This window comes from Giraffa tippelskirchi, chromosome 13 (genome assembly GCF_054371585.1).
Source record: "Giraffa tippelskirchi isolate mGirTip1 chromosome 13, T2T-mGirTip1v1.2.pri, whole genome shotgun sequence".
Lineage (NCBI taxonomy): Eukaryota > Metazoa > Chordata > Mammalia > Artiodactyla > Giraffidae > Giraffa > Giraffa tippelskirchi.
The window spans coordinates 15,042,128-15,058,056 of record NC_137287.1 but is presented as its reverse complement, the minus strand read 5'-3'; the positions used below and the strand labels follow the sequence as shown (position 1 = coordinate 15,058,056).

Below are 15,929 nucleotides of genomic sequence, written 5' to 3'. Positions count from 1 at the left end.
TCCCACGGTAGCACGGTCGCCCGACGGACTACTACTTCCGTCATGCCGTGCGCATGTTAGTCCTGAAAAGTGGAGGTGGTGGGGAAGGAGGGGGCAGGGGCGGGGTTCCACTGGGAGAAGGAGGGAGTAAAGAGGAGGAGGAGGAGGAGGAGGAGGAGGAGGATGAGGCGAGGCGAGGGGAGCGGAGGCCAGGCGAGGGGAGGCGAGGGGAGGGGAGGAGGAAAGAGGAAGGAGCTCAGGAGGGATGAGAGGGGCGGCCAGGGCCCCGGGCCGAAGCAGCGCTGGGTCGGCGGACCAGAGTGGCTGAGGCACGGCTATTGCCCCCTCCCCGCTTTCCTGCCCCCTTCCATCCTTTCCTTCCAGCCTCCAGCTTGAGGAAGGGGATTTATTCAAATTTTATTTAAATGTCCATCTCCCGGGGGTCGCACGCTGGGGGGAGAGGGAGAGGTCTGGGGCGCGCGCAGGCTGGGGGGGCCGGAGCCCAGCAGCTTCCTTCAGCCCCTATGCTCGCCCCGTAGCAGTAGCGCAGGGGGCCGCAGGCCAGGGGCGGGCCCAGGGGAGGCTAGCAGGTTACAGGGATCCCTGCTCCCCGGGAACCGGCAGTGGGCGGGGTTTGAACCCCAGAAACGGTGGGGGGGTCCAAGGCCTGGCCCTGGACCCCTGGGCAATGGGGACTGGGAAGGGGCCAGTTAAAGGGCCGGGGGCGCTGTGGAGAGGCGGGGCGGGGTTGGGGGACGGGAGCTGGGACTCGGACCCCCGTACTGAGTGGGGCCCGGGCAGAAGCTGTGCACCCTGCGCCCGAGGAGCCCCCGTTGGCCTGGGAGGAGTGAGGAACTGAGCCCCCTAGAGCAGGACCTCCCCCTGGAAGGGCCGCGCCGCAGCCTGTGGGAGGGCCTCACCCCCGTCGCCCCCCATCGGCACTCGCCGTCGTCGCGGCTTCCGCCGGAGGGAGGGGCCGAGCGCCCTCGGGGGAACGTGGACCCCGGCGTTCTGAGCGTTCCGCGCCCCGCGCTGCCCGCCCCCCCCCCCCCACGCTGCCGATGGCCGCCGACCCGCCGGGAGCTGCCGAGAAGGGAGAGATGGCTCCCGGGACCCGTGTGAGGTAGGTTCATGCGGCTCGTCCTCACCCCCAGACCTGGGCAGCTCCCAGTCCCATTCATACTCAGCCCGGCCTCACCCTCTCTTTGCTCCAAACTCCTCAACTCCAGCTCTCTTTCCTGTTACCTCTCAACCCTGGGGAACTGGCCTTCCTTCCTAGACCCCGCTTCCCCCTGCAGACCCCCATCCCCGCCTGCCCTTGCAGCCCTCCAAGGCCCCTCCCCTGGAGCGCTGGAGGGCTCCTTTCCCCCCATGGATGGGTCTGGAATGGGGGAAGCTGGGAGAAGACTCTGGATATGCAGAGACCCTCCAGGCCTGCTGAATCTGTGTGGGATCTTGGACGATCTGGTTTGCCTGGGAAGGGGAGCCCAAGGGATTCCAGACAATTAGGGATGGAAAGCAGCTTGGGAATCTGGGAGGCGAGGGGTGGTGCCCATGAGCCCATCTTGAGTTCTATGGAGACGTCAGGCTGGATTCTAGAATCGCAGGGAATGTGGGAGATTGGGCAGGTCAACGTGAGAGACCCATAAGGAGGCTGTCTTGGAGCAGAGGGAGCTCTGTGGCGAACAGTGTTGAAACTTGGGGCCACGGAGCGGTTCTGAAAGAGCATCTCAAAGAAGGTCTCTGAGCGCTGGGAAGTTGGGCAGCCCGGTGGATCTTCAGGGGTTAGATTGGGTGAGCAGGTTGCCATTGAATCTGAGGAGGACATCTAGGCTTTAGGGGAAGAGGCGTTGGGTGTTAGTAGCTTCTGAGAGAAAAGAGAGAGGTCTGGAGTTGGCAATCAGGAATCTGTGGGGATCGGGGAGGTCCATGTGGGGTGTTTCAGCTTGGGGCGAGCCGGACATGGAGCACATTTGGAGAACAGGGGAAGAGTTGGGACCTGTCTCAGGTGACTCCACAGACAAGGTGCCCCTGGTTTTCCCAGGAGCTTCGCTGTGGGGATGTCCGTGGAAAGGCCCTTGTGCCTGTCGGTGTCCCTTGTCGTCCTCCCTGGGTCAGGCGCGGGAGTATGGAAGAAGTGTTAGAGTAGGAGTGAGGTCAGGAAGCTAGTTCTCATGGCTCCCAGGGAGGCGGGTGAGCTGCTTCAGGAAGAGGGTGGCCTTGCCTAGAAGGAGGGGGGTTCCCCTGAGCCTCTGCAGGAGGAGCACCTCCTTGTTCCTTGTCTCCCTGGGTAGGAAGTCAAGCTCTGGCTGCGTAGGAGTGGGGGGAAAGCTGCGAGGAGTCTCGCCAGCCACGGTACCCGTGGGCCTCCCCCCCGGACCGGACCTTGTCACCCTGCACCCACAGTCCTCGGCGTTGCTGACGCCCCCAGTGTCGTGGAGCGGCCGGGGGCTGGAGTGCGCCACCCGCCGCTGCCATGCCTGTGTGCGAACTGAGTGCGGGGACTGCCACTTCTGCCCAGACATGAAGAAGTTCCGTGGGCCTGGGCACATGAAGCAGTCGTGCCTGCTGCGGCAGTGCACTGCCTTGAGTTCTACCCCCGCTGCAGGGGGTCACCTTTCCCCAGCTGACCTCAGCACCTATCTGGGGGGCTGGGGGTGACTCCCTTGAGGGTCATGTAAGGTTGCCATAGGTTCACTCCTTCATTCACTGGCTGGTTCACATATCCGCCAGGCCCATTTCTGTCCTCAGCTTCAAGCTGGGGCCAATGTTAGGGTCCACAGAAGAATCCCTCCCACTCCCTACCTTCAGGCTTTTCCCAACTTTCAGAGGCAGAGACCCACAGAAAGCTTGGGCCCCCTTGGACCCCCTCCCCAGAGCCAGGAATGGGTCTTTGCCTTCTTTGGCCTCCTTTTCACCTGTGAGAGTGGTCTCGGATTTGAAGCTAGTCTTACCCACTGTGTGACCTTGAGCAAATCCCTATGACCCTCAAGGGACCTCCTCCCTGAAATGTTTCCTTTGCTGAGTTGTAAAGGTCAAACAGCGTGGATAAGAATGTACCTGCTGCCAGGCGCAGCATACAGTAGGTATCCAAGAACCATGGGGTTGTGCCCGCCTTCCTCATCCTTAGTGCTCCCCAGGGCTCCCAAGAGTGGTCCTTTCCCAGTAGCCGTAGGACCAGCTGCATCCTGTGTTCCCCTGTGCCACCCCCTCCCTTTTCCCTGCAGTCACCCTTTCCTGGTTGGTCTCTTTGCCCCACAGCCCCTCCGCTGCTGGACATCGTGCGCCGCCTCCAGGTCGAGGTGAAACCGCGCGCGCTGCGCCTACCAAGGCGCTTGGAGGACGCGGCACGCCAGTCCGGTCTCCGGGCGCCGCGGTGGAGGCCGTGCTGTGCGCGCTGGGGCCCGAGAGTCCCGGGCCCCGGGGCGAACCTGCGACCGCCGCCACTGCCTACGTGGCCATCTTGCCGGCCAAGGTGCTGGACTTCCTTGTGTGCGTCCTGTACCTCGAGTGGGTGAGCCGCACTGAGGCTGATCTGGGCCACCTGGCACCCAGGGGCCCGGCCTGAGCGCCTGGCGCGCGGCCCAGCTCACGGTCCCCTCCCTGGCCGTCTCCATCTCTCCCCATCTCTGTCAGCGTCTCTGTGTCCTCCGACTGTTTGCATTTCTCTGTTTTCTTTCTACGCTTCTCCATCTCTTTTTCTCACTGGGTCCTTCCTGTCTCCCTCTAGGACTTCCCGCATCTTTCATGTCCTTGCTTCCCCCGATTTTTCTCCATCGCTCGGGTCTGCCTCTCTGAGCATCTCTCTGTCTTCCTGTCTCTTGTTTCCTCTTGGCCCCCTCTGAGCCTGTGTATATCTCCACCTCATCTCAAGGAAGGGACACCTGTCACTCTGTTTGCCTCTGTCCTTCTGTCTGTCGTTTCCTGGCCAGGAACATGCCTGTTGGCCCTGTGGTGGAAGGGCTCCTCCAGACACATTTCAGCCACCTGGCCCCAGGGTCACTCCACCTGTTGCCCTCCCCGTTCCCCATCCCACCCCTTGTGGCCCTGCACCCTCTCCATTTGATGCCCTCCACCCCTTCCTCTCCCTCTGCCCTAATCCTACACCTTCCCTTCTCCTCAAGTCAGGATTATGGAGACCAAAAAAAAAAAAAAAATTGATGAGAATCAATTAAGTTTTTTGAAATAAAATGTTTAAAAATAAAAAGACCATTGAATTTACCAGGATATATAATTGTTGAAAATGGGGAGACACATTTCAGGAGAATAAGATCCTTGGGGTATGGCCTGGTTGCCCCCGCCATCGGCAAAGCCACACTATAAATAGTAGGTTCAGGAGAGCCCTGGGCCAGGGATGCCATCTGTCATCCCGAAGTGGATGTGTCCTGAGCAAGAAACAGATGTGACTCGAGTCCTTAACTTTTCAAGAGTTAGACATCGATTGAATAGGAAGTGAAGCACCTTAAGGTGGGAAGTTGGAGCAGTGGCCACAGTCAGAGAGGTAGTGTAGTGGAGGAAATGAACTCCAGGCAAAAGGGAGGCCTCGTTGCTCAGGACATCCATATCTTCATAGACGAAGTGAGGTAGATAGAGACAAGAAGGCAGTCCCTGGACCTCCCCTAAATGACAGGAAGGGGACCAACTATACTCCCCCTGTCGAGTGGGAGGTGAAAGTGAAAAGTGTCACTCAGTCATGTCCGACTCTGTGATCCCATGGACTGTAAGTGAAGCCTCTTGAAAGAGGTATTTCTTTCCAACCAGGAAGTGAGCAACCAGTCCCACTGGAATGGGAATTCATGAGATGCTATCCATGGAGTCCCACCCAGATCTGGAAGGGAGGCCACAGGACCTGGGCAGGAAGGCCGAGGCATAAGGACTAGAGGCCTGGTCCCCAGGAAATGTTCCAAATTCGTGGTACACAAGCCCTGCCTGCTAGACAACATGTGTCTCTTTTCTAGCCAAGAAGCAAGGCAGAAAAGAATCCCTTGTGAAAAAAAAAGGAAAGGATCATCTGTGAAAGGGAAAAGGTTGCAGCCTCTAAGAGGAAGTCCCACCTCCTCTATTGAGAGTATTTGGCCTTGAGCGCACCCAAGAAAGTCACAGCTCGGTCTATCCAAAAGCCATAGTCCCGGATTATCACATACCCTCGCAACTTCTTATGGAAGGCCGACTCCCCCAAGGGGACAAAACCGAGGGGGTCTGCTTCGGGGGTGAGCGGGCCAAGGCCAGGTATGATGGCAGCCATGATGGCAGCCACGTTGCCCGCTAGGCCTTTGGCCTTGAGTCTTGCTTCCCCAAGCTGATTGAGCACGATGGAATTATCAGGGCTCATGTCACGCTGGTCATCCTCCACAAGCTGGAGGTGCTGGCTGAAGGACCAGAAGACCTCCTTGGTGATGCTCAGACGTACTCGATCTTCCAGTTTTTCCCAGATCCCGTAGGGCATTTCCGTTGGAGGGAGGGTTCTGAGCGTGAGTCCGGGGACTGAGAAGCCGGGATCACTAAAGGGGCTGCCTTGGTGCTGGAGCTGCATGAGAGACAGAGACAGATGAGAGTGAGGGGACCCAAACGCTGCCCTAGGGTGCCCCTGAATTCACATCTGCCTTCCAGGAGACTGGCCTCTTCCTAGAGGGAGTCTCCATTCCCTGCCTCTCAGAGATTGGATGAAATGTTCTAGCCCAGAGCCCCAGTTCTGTTAGGCTTCAATTCAGCCTTCTCCACATACAAGTTTTGCAACATTGATTCGCAGCTTCAGTAATTCCCACATGGCCCTGTAATGGTGAAGATGACAAGATGTAATAGATATAAAGCACTTCGCACTTGGCATACGATGAGGGCGTTAATATCATTCACTAATGACATATTTATATTAATATCATGAACACTATGATTATGTTACTTACTACAGTATTTTCAAGCTAAATATATTATGGACAATGTGGTTAAAGCCGTATTTCCTTTTTATTCACATTCTTCAGTGGTTAATATTTGTTCATTTGTAAATAATCATTAATATCCAATTATTAATACTGAACTATAATATTATGTAGTTAATGCCTTCTCCATTAAATTTCTCACCTCCACAAACCTAGATCCACAGAATTTCAGTGCACACCAATACATTCTGTAATTGACAGATCACCTAGTCCTACATCCCCATTTTACCAATGGGGAAACTCGGGGTCCTCAAAGCTACCCACAGGGTGGTGGCAGATATGAGACTAGAAATTAGAGGAAGGGACTTCCCTGGTGAATCAGTGGTTAAGAATCTGCCCGCTAAAGCAGGAGACATGGGTTCCATCCATGCTCCAGAAAGATCCCCGATGCCTTGGGGCAACTAAGCCTGGGGACCACAACTCCTGAGCCCTCAATCCCAGAGCCCATGCTTCCTGACAATAGAAGCCACCGCAATGAGAAGCCAAAGTACCGCAAAGAAGAGTAGCCCCCGCTCGCTACAATTACAGAAAGCCTGTGCACAGCAGCAAGGACCCAGCAGAGCCAACGAGAAAGAAACTAGATTTGAAAAAAGAGACTAGGTTAGGTAACTTCACATGGACCTAGAATATAGGGCAGTGGAAGACTCACAAAGTCCAGGGCCTCCAGGGGCCAGGTAGATCAGGTCACCTGGAGAAGAAGCAGATGGGGAGGGGGTGGGGCACGGTGACTGGAGGCCACAGGACCCCTGTGCCTGGTTTGGACGGGTTTTCATATTCAGCATTTGAACAAGCATCGCCTGGCCTAAACAAAACATCTGTGGGTCAGACCCAGCCAGCAGGCTGCTGCTTTGAACTTCCAGACAGTTTTGTGACCTCAGGAGAAGGATTCCCCCTCCAAAGCTCAGTTTCCTGGGCTTTCCCTCATGGTCCAGTGGTTAAGACTCTGCCCTCCAATGCAGGCAATGTGGGTGCAATCCCTGGTTGAAGAGCTAAGATCTCACTTGCCTCGCAGCCCAAAAACCCAAAGGATAAAACAGAAGCAGTATGGTACCAAACTCAATAAGGACTTTTACAAATGGTCCACGTCACAAAATCAAGAAGAGGGCTTCCCTGGTGGCTTTGTGGAGAATCCTGCTGCCAATGCAGGAGACATGGGTTCCTGATCCAGGAAGATCCGCCATGTCCTAGATCAGCTAAGCCCGTGCGCCACAACTACTGAGCCTCTGCTCTAGAGCCAGGGAGTCGCAACTGCTGAGCCCGCAGGGCACAACTACCGAAGCCTGCGAGGCCTAGAGCCTGCGCTCAGCGACAAGGGAAGCCACCGCAATGAGAAGCCTGCACACCACAACTAGAGAATAGCCACCACTCACTCAGACTAGAGATGGGCCCCGTGCTCAGTCACTTCAGTCGCGTCCGACTCTCTGCGACCCCATGGACCATGGCCCTCCAGGCTTCTCCGTCCATGGGATTCTCCAGGCAAGAATACTGGAGTGGGTTGCCATTTCCTTCTCCAGTGATAAAGTATGAAGTGAGGGAAGTGAGGGAAGTGACGTCGCTCAGTCTTGTCCGACACTTTCGGACCCCGTGGACTGTAGCCTAACAGGCTCCTCCGTCCATGGGATTTTCCAGGCAAGAGTACTGGAATAGGTTGCCATTTCCTTCTCCAAAACTAGAGAAGAGCTCAAACTGAATAACAAAGATCCAGCACAGCCAAAAATAAATGAAACTATAGAAATATAAAAATTTTTTAAAATCTAAAGAAGCCTCCTCAGATTTCTTATCTGTAAAAATAGGTCAAAATTCTACCTCTTAGAGCTATCTGAGGAGCCAGTAAGATAACGAGGCTGAATCTCCCAGCATGGCATAGGCTCAAGAAGGCACACGGCAGGAGGTGATTATGGAAAGACTCATGAGCCTGTAAAAAACTTCCCTCTAGGTGCTTCCTTTGAATCTTCTAACACTCTTGAGAGGTCAGCCAAGGCACGGTCACCGTCTCATTTGGCAGATGAGGAAGCTAAGACAGGGAGAGAAGGAATGACCTGCCCAAGGTCACCCAGGCATCAGTGACATCATTCCTGTGGGTGTGTCTCTAGCTGGCAGAGCCCCTGGACCCCAGGACCCATGGAGGAACCTTCTTGCAGCCTTGTTCTACCTCCCTTCCCCAGGGCTGGGCCAGGAGGGTGAGAGCCTCCTCCCCTCACCCCCTGCTCATGCCCTGTCACTCACGTAAGTCGGCATCAGGGTTGAAGTATGGATCTGCATGTAGAGCGCCAGGTTAAAGGCTTGATTGATGGACTCAGCTGTGGAGACGGGGGCTCCCAAACTGAGAGGTGGCAGCAGCAGGGCCAGCAGGCAGAAGGGGGCTGGCAGGAAGAAATCAGAGGTCAGCACCAAGTCCCTGACCTCACCTGCTGATTCACTCATTCATCATAAGAGCCCCTCCTATGGATCCAACCCTTGTGGCTTACAGCGATATTGTGTGTGCAACTCAGGGCAGAGTCACCCTGTAAGCAGCTTATTTCTAGCCCAGAATATTCCCCTGGGATTTCTCCGATGGTGCAGTGGCTAAAGACTCTGAGCTCCCAAGGCAGGAGGCCCCGGGTTCAATCCCTGGTCAGGGAACTAATCCCACATGCCACAACTGAGAATTTCCATGTGGCAATGACTAAGAACCCGCCCAGCCAAATAAGATAATTTTGGATTGTTTTACTTTTAGATGCAATTTTATATAAATAAATGTTAAAAAGAAAAAATTCCCCTGACCTCCAGACCCATGTATTCAACTTCCCACGTGACGTTTTCCCTTGGATGTTAATAAGCATCTCAAGTCAAAATATCCACTGCTCAGCTCTAGCTGCCCTGTTCCCCTCCTTCCCTGGTCTTCCCCATCTCAGAAAAGTGCATGTCCACTCTTCCGGGTGCTCACGTCAAAATCATGGCGTCCTCTTGGACGCTTCCTTTTCTCCTTCTCCCTATGTTCAACCCACACTAAATCCTGTTGGCTGTGTCCTTAAAAGGTGGCCACGAGGTCTGTGGGTTTTTGTGTTTGTTTTTGGTCACACTGTGACGCTTGCAGGATCTCAGCTCTCTGAGCAGGGATTGAACCTGGGCAGTGAAAGCCCCAGAATCCTAACCACCAAACCACCAGGGAACTCCCTAGGTCTGTGTTTCTGGATCCGAGCACTTATGACAAGTATACCTAGAATCTGTGAAAGCTTATTGAGCTATATACTTGGGACTTGTGCACATTTCCCTGTACCTATTTGCTATTTTCAAGGAAAAGTTTTAGAACATGTGGATTTTCCTGACGGGTCAGTGGTAACATTCCAACTGCCAATGCAGGAGACACATGTTTGATCCCTGGTCTGGGAAGATCCCACACACCATGGAGCAACCATTAACCCCTTGCACAACTACTGAGCCTGTGCCCTAGAGTCCGGGAGAAACAACTATTGAAGCCTGTGCGCCGAGAGCCTGCAGCAAGTGAAAGCGCTGCAATGAAAAGTCCACGTACCTCAGCTCGAGAGTATCCCCCACTCACTGCCACTAGAGAAAGCTGGAGCACAGCGACGAAGACCCGGCACTGCCATAAATGAACAAAAGATGTATCTAGAAGCTATTTCTCTCCCCGCTGCTGTCTCTGCCTCCACTCTTTTCTCCCTCTGCCACCTGGAAGCTCTTCAAGTCCAGCTAGATCCCTCTTTGTCCAAATCTACCCATGGCTACCACCTAAGACAGTGACTATTAAAGTCCTCACTGTAGGCTACAAGGCCTGGCCCCTCTTTTCTGAAGCCTCCCCTTCTCAGACTTTGCCCTTGCTGGGCCCTGCCAGGACCACCTTCCAAAACCACCCAGGGCTTCTCCTGCTGATTCTTCAGGACTGAACTCAAAAGCCCCACTGGGGACGTCCCTGGTGGTCCAAGGCCCAAGAATCTGCACTGCAAATGCACGGCGCTCAGGTTCTATCCCTGGTCAGGGAACTAGATCCCACCTGCAACAACTAAGACATGGCATAGCCAAATTCAAAAAAAGACAACTTAAGGTCACCAGCAGTGACGGAGATGAGAGGCAGACCAGGATGGCGTCCTTAGATTCCCTGCCTCCATTCCTGATCTCCCAGAAGTTCAGAATTTAAGGGAAGGCCTGAGGTGAAGCCCTGTCCATTCATTCATTCAACAAACTTGGATCACTGTATTCAAATTCTATCACATCTGTGTGGGTGCCCAGTCGTGTCCGACTCTGTGCGACCCCATGGACTGTATCCCACCAGGCTCCTCTGTCCATGGAATTCTCCAGGCAAGAATATTGGAGTGGGTTGCCATTCCTTCTCCAGGGGTTCTTCCCGACCCAGGGAGCGAACCCATGTCTCATTCTACATTGGCAGGCAGATTCTTTCCCACGAGCGCTCCCTGGGAAGTCACACTGGCATGATAATTTACTTATGATCACATGTCCTGTCTGTCTGCAGAAAGAAATCTCATTTTTTGTCCGTTTCTTTACTGCCGTGTCCCCAGTGCTTGGGTTTCCCTGACAGCTCAGTGGTAAAGAATGTCCCTGCCAATGCGGGAAACGTGGGTTTGATCCCTGAATGGGAAAGTTCACCTGGAGAAGGAAATGGCAACCCACTCCACTATTCTTGTCTGGGAATACCATGGACAGAGGGCCCTGGAGGTCTACAATCCATGGGGTCACAAAAGAGTTGGACACGACTTAGCAACTAAACAGCAACGATAACCCCCATACTTAGACCACTGTGAGTGTGTGCTTAGTCACGTCAGTTGTGTCCAACTCTTTGCTGCCCCGTGGACTCTAGCCCACCAGGAGCCTCTGTTCATGAGATTCTCCAGGCAGGATTCCTGGAGTGGGTTGCCAAGCCCTCCTCCAGGGGATCTTTCCAAATCACAGATCAAACCCAGGTCTCTTAAGTTTCCTGCATTGCAGGCAGGTTCTTTACCACTAGCACCACCTGGGAAGCCCACTTAGACTACTACCTAGCACCTAATAGGCACTCCAGAAGTCTGTCTGGAATGAATGAATGATGAATGAAGTCTTCTGGGTGTAAGGCTTTGGAGGTTCCCAGCAGATGCAAGAGCAGCCAGGTACGTGAGTCAGATGGGCCAGAGGGCCCAGGGGGTACCCCCTCCCTCCTGGTCTCAGGACCCTCGCGCCCTGTCTCCCTCACTCACCCAACAGATGATAACTCATGGTCTCTCCTGGATCCTTCCTCTCTGCAGTCTCTCGGTGGTTCTGCGACACCTGTCCTCCTGCCCCTCAGGTGGCTATATACTTGGGTCTGAGCCCTCGGGCCACCCATGTGGGAGGGAAAGTCATACCTTGCAGGATGTGGGGGGAGGTGCAGAAGGCCCTGAGGCAGGGGACAGCTGAGGAAGGGGGCATTGAGGGGACACCCTATTTCCCTGCTGCTGCTGCTGCTAAGTGCTTCAGTCATGTCTGACTCTGTGCGACCCCATAGACGGCAGCCCACCAGGCTCCCTGGCCCTGGAATTCTCCAGGCAAAAACACTGGAGTGGGTTGCTATTTCCTTCTCCAATACATCCAAGTGAAAAGTGAAAGTGAAGTCGCTCAGTCGTGTCTGAGTCTTAGCGACCCCATGGACTACAGCCTACCAGGCTCCTCTGTCCATGGTTTTTTCCAGGCAAGAGTACTGGAGTCTGTTGGCATTGCCTTCTCCAATCCTAGTCTGCTACAGCCCCCCAAATCTGACCTTAAACTCTGGGTGCTGGGAGAAAGGGACCCAGGCGGGGAGGGGATTATCCGGGGGAGGAAAGGGTCGCCCTGCTCCCTGCCTTTCTGCACCTCCTGGGATCCAGTTTCTCGTGAGGAGGCGGCCCCTACTCCTCCCCACCAGGACCCAGGCATCAGGCCCTGGCTCTGGAGGAGTTTGGAAAAGGGACAGGGGGTTGGTGTGTAAGCAACATCACCCACACCCTTAGACACGGGAGCATGTGATACCGTGCAGGGCCCTGTGGGGCTCCTTGTCTCAAGGCCTTTGTGTCCTTCACTTCTTTTTATTGTTAAGAGTTTTTTTAAATTGATTTTTAATGTAATTTTATTTATTTATTTTTGTCTGTGCTGGACCTTGTGGCTGCGTGCGCTTTTTCTGCTGTTGCAGCGAGTGGGGACTTCTCTTCGTTGCAGGGCACAGGCTTCTCCTTGCGGTGGCTTCTCTTGTTCCTCTAGGGCACGGGCTCTACAGTCAGGGCTCAGTAGTTGTGGCACACAGACTTAGTCACTCTGAGGCATGTGGGATCTTCCCGGATGAAGAAGTGAACCCATGTGTCCCACATTGGCAAGTGGATTCTTTACCACTGAGCCACCAGGGACGCACCCACCCACCATCCATTTCACTCATACCTCAGGAAGCAGCCTCATTCAACCTCTGTGATGTTCCCTGAATTCCAATGGGCAGCTGTTCATTAGAGAAGAGAGGGATTGTAAAACCAGGGAGAAATAAAATCAAGAGCAGCCTTGGGGCAAGGTGCTGATTCCCGATCATGAGATACATTCAACAATATCTTTGAAGGATTTTGCAGGTACTGAAACCCCCTCCGGGTGGGAGAAGTTGTGGTATGCTGCCCTCCAACATGTAGACCCCAGACCAGTTGGACCTGAAGGTTGCACAGGTTAATTTCTAGCTGACACCACCAACGCATCAGGAAAATGATCACGAGCCGGTCACATCCCCTTTTACTAGAAAACTTCTCAGTAGCTTCCCCAGGGGGGACATGGTTTTGAGAGCAGGAGCCTGCTGTATCCTCCTTTGCCTGGCAAAGCAATAAAGCTCTCCTTTTCTCCCTTTCACCCCGATCTTTGTCTCTGAGGTTTGATCGGCACCAGTGCACAGAGAAGCTGAGCTTTGGGCATCACCATGTATATGTCTTGGGCTTCCCTGGTGGCTCAGACGGTAAAGAATCTGCCTCCAAGGTGGCAGACTCAGGTTCGATCCCTGGGTGGGGAAGATCCGCTGGAGAAGAGAAAGGCTACCCAGTCCAGTATTCTTGCCTGGAAATTCCATGGACAGAGGAGCCTGATGGGTTATACTCCATGGGGTCTCAGAGTCAGACATGACCGTGTGACAACACTATACTGTACTATATGCACAGGTTGGCACGTGGACCCACACCAGATGTGTGTATACACTTTTGTACGTTTTTACAGTCAAGGATGTATTGACTCTAGCCATGTGCTTGTCCCTGTTCCAGATAGAGCTGGGATAGAGCAGGGAACAAGTCAGACACAAATCCCTGCCCTTGTGGAGCTGACACTGTAGAGGACATGCCCACAACTGTGTTATACCACACAGCCTGCCAGGGAGCGCCAGACGCACGAGTGCACATGCATCCGCGCTTATGAACACACAGTCACATCCAGAGCCCCCACCATAAGGCAGGAGCTGCATCTGTTCATTCACTCAGCCATGCAGACCTTTAGTCAGCAGCTGTGGATGGAGCCCCTCTTGCGTGTTGGCGCTGGGGTGAATAATAAGGGTGAATAACAGTCCAGTGTTCCCCCAACAACCAACATGTGAGCTCATGAAAAAAATAATTTCCCAAAGCTACAAGGTGCTGAGAGGAAGCCAAAGCGGTTGATGTGCTTTACTGAGGGTAGAGGAGATTTAGATAAGGAGACTGAGGCCCAGAGAGGGGCAGCTACTTACCTGGAGTCACACAGCAAGGCCAAGACAGATCGCAGGCTGCTGCCCCCCAAGGTTGGGACTGAATCTAGGGTGTCACCAATCTGAAATGTGAGCTGAAGGAGGGAAGAGGTTGAGGGAAGAGATGTGCTCTGAGGTAGGAGATCCTGAATTGGGTCTTTGAGCCTGGGGGCTGTCAAGGCTGCCAGGGAGGGCCTGTGCTGGGCAGGCAGTGATGTCAGAGGATTAGACTAGGCCCGGTGAGTGGGTGCGCTGAGGCGTGGGCCAGGCCAGGAAGTGTAGGAGGAGGAGGAGGAAGAAGAGGAGCGCAGGAGGGGAGGAGGGAGCCAGACACGCGACCTCGTGCTATTGCCATGTGGGCAGCGCACGTGGGGCCGAGCCTCAGCCCAGAGGGCAGCCTCACCCTGACCCATCCCCACCATCTCCTGCTCCTCTTGGGGACTTCACTTTCTCTCTGGACCCTTCAGGGGCCCTTCACCACTGAAGTAATTCACCCCCATCCCAGGCCTAGTTCCATTTTTCCAAGGCATTTGTCTTGGCAGATGTCAGAAGCTCTGCCGCCTTGTCCTGCCCCGCCTCGAGGCCCACGTATCTCCATGTGTTTCAGTCTCACCGGAAGCTGATGCCTGGGAAATCCTAGCAATGTAAGAGTCAGCAGTCCCTGGGTAGGAAGATCCCCTGGAGGGGTGCATGGCAACGCATTCCAGTATTCTTGCCTGGAGAACTCCGTGGACAGTGGAGCCTGGGGGCTACAGTCCACGGGTACACAAAGAGTCAGACACGACTGCGCCACTTACACTTTCACTTTTCTTTCAGACTTGGGTCAAAATCCTACCTTTGTCCATCACTAGCTTAGGCAAGTTACTTAAACCTCTTCAAGCCTCGGTTTGTTTCCTCATCTGAAGACCAGACAAATTATCTTGGCGTCTTAGGGTCTCACTGACTTCACCCACCAAGAGCCTCGATCTCTGCTATGAGACACCCCCACCCCCGAGCACCTCAAGAGTTGCTGCAATGGTACATAATGCCTCCAGTTCAGTTCAGTCACTCAGTCGTGTCCGACTCTTTGCGACGCCATGGACTGTAGCACACCTGACTTCCCTGTCCATCACCAGCTCCCAAAGCTTGCTCAAATTCATGCCCATTGAGTTGGTGATGCCATCCAACCATCTCATCCTCTGTCATCCCCTTCTCCTCCTGCCCTCAATCTTGGCCTGCATCAGGATCTTTTCCAGTGAGTCAGTTCTTCCCATCAGGTGGCCAAAGTATTGGAGTTTCAGCTTTAGCATCAGTCCTTCCAATGAATATTCAGGACTGATTTGCTTTAGGTTTGACTGGTTCGAGCTCCTTGCCTCCAAAGTAATGCCTCCAACCAATGGCAAAAGCCTCAGTGTCCCACCATTCTCAGGCTTGGAGCCCAATTCCCACCAGCCACACTAATGCTAATGCCAAGCAGGGCCCTGTGGGACTGCAGGGCCCAGAGGCCTTTTTGTCCACCATTCCTTGTAGGCAGGCCTCTGGCCTCCATGACCTTCTTTGAGTTCAAAAGGACAGAGTAAGTAAGTAAGCGAAAATCACTCAGTCGTGTCCGACTCTTTTCCACGCCGTGGACTATACAGTCCATGGAATTCTCCAGGCCAGAATAGTGGAGTGGGTAGCCTTTCCCTTCTCTAGGGAATCTTCACAACCCAGGGATTGAAACAAGGCCTCCCACATTGTAGGAGGATTCTTTACCAGCTGAGCCACCAGGAAAGCCCAAGAATCCTGGAGTGGGTATCCTATCCTTTGTCCAGGGGATCTTCCCGACCTGGGAATTGAAACAGGGTCTCCTGCATTGCAGGCGGATTCTTTCCCAACTGAGCTAGGAGGGAAGCCCAAAGGGCAGAACAGTTGTTAATCAAAGGAGAAGCAGCACGTGAGGCAGAGGCTTATTAAGATGAGAGATAGACCTTCTAGGACCCTGCACACACCCTAATCTTGTCCCCATCCTACTGAAACTGCAGGAGAAAAAATACAAGACTGTTATTGCCTTGATCCTTATCACATACTCCTGCCTGACTATATACCCTTTCCCTATTCACCAGGGAGGGCGTGGGGCGCAGTTCTTGAGGCACTAGCCTACTGTGCCTGGCATAGTTATAAAGCCGTTCTGTTTTCTCCTCCATAACTCTGTCTCCATATTTCTGTTTGGCATTGGTGCACCGAGAGCCGAGATTTTGGCAACAATGTTCCTGAGAGATCTGTTCTGTCTGTCCTTCAGGATGCTCAATCATGACCCTATGTCATCCAGCAGGATCCATCACGAGGCCCATTCAGAACAAATAAACAGGAATTCAAGC

General features: G+C 53.9%; 2 protein-coding genes and 1 long non-coding RNA gene across 5 annotated transcripts; 1 reads left to right on the top strand and 2 right to left on the bottom strand.

Moving 5' to 3' along the window:
* Positions 1 to 201: 201 nt before the first annotated feature.
* On the top strand, positions 202 to 4,206 carry LOC145532710 (cardiotrophin-1-like). 2 transcript variants are annotated; one of them, XM_081558274.1, is made up of 2 exons: positions 202 to 1,102; positions 3,241 to 4,206. In XM_081558274.1, the coding sequence occupies exons 1-2, from the start codon at positions 1,041 to 1,043 to the stop codon at positions 3,545 to 3,547; spliced, it is 369 nt and encodes a 122-aa protein (XP_081414400.1). In that variant the 5' UTR covers positions 202 to 1,040; the 3' UTR covers positions 3,548 to 4,206. The 2 variants fall into 2 exon arrangements, 1 of the variants encoding a protein (XP_081414400.1); XR_014073476.1 differs by lacking the exon at positions 202 to 1,102 and adding an exon at positions 1,577 to 1,773 and having other exon boundaries at positions 3,241 to 4,200.
* On the bottom strand, positions 4,192 to 11,743 carry LOC145532703 (cardiotrophin-2-like). Of its 2 annotated transcripts, XM_081558265.1 has the most exons (3): positions 11,102 to 11,743; positions 8,142 to 8,278; positions 4,192 to 5,506 (listed from the first exon to the last, which is right to left on the bottom strand). In XM_081558265.1, the coding sequence occupies exons 1-3, from the start codon at positions 11,118 to 11,120 to the stop codon at positions 5,039 to 5,041; spliced, it is 624 nt and encodes a 207-aa protein (XP_081414391.1). In that variant the 5' UTR covers positions 11,121 to 11,743; the 3' UTR covers positions 4,192 to 5,038. The 2 variants fall into 2 exon arrangements, with proteins under 2 accessions (XP_081414391.1, XP_081414390.1); XM_081558264.1 differs by lacking the exon at positions 11,102 to 11,743 and having other exon boundaries at positions 8,142 to 10,106.
* A 228-nt stretch (positions 11,744 to 11,971) lies between these two features.
* Positions 11,972 to 13,643, bottom strand: LOC145532702 (uncharacterized). The gene is made up of 2 exons (XR_014073473.1): positions 13,594 to 13,643; positions 11,972 to 12,345 (listed from the first exon to the last, which is right to left on the bottom strand). It is a non-coding gene; the product is annotated as an uncharacterized LOC145532702 (long non-coding RNA).
* Positions 13,644 to 15,929: the final 2,286 nt, after the last annotated feature.

Bases quoted from the DNA above. Each gene is read 5' to 3' on its own strand.
- LOC145532710 (XM_081558274.1), top strand. From the start codon at position 1,041: ATGGCCGCCGACCCGCCGGGAGCTGCCGAGAAGGGAGAGATGGCTCCC. The intron at 1,103-3,240 runs GTAGGTTCATGC...TTTGCCCCACAG, and splicing joins GCTCCCGGGACCCGTGTGAG to CCCCTCCGCTGCTGGACATC.
- LOC145532703 (XM_081558264.1), bottom strand. From the start codon at position 8,339: ATGAGTGAATCAGCAGGTGAGGTCAGGGACTTGGTGCTGACCTCTGAT. The intron at 5,507-8,141 runs GTGAGTGACAGG...TCTCTCATGCAG, and splicing joins CAACCCTGATGCCGACTTAC to CTCCAGCACCAAGGCAGCCC.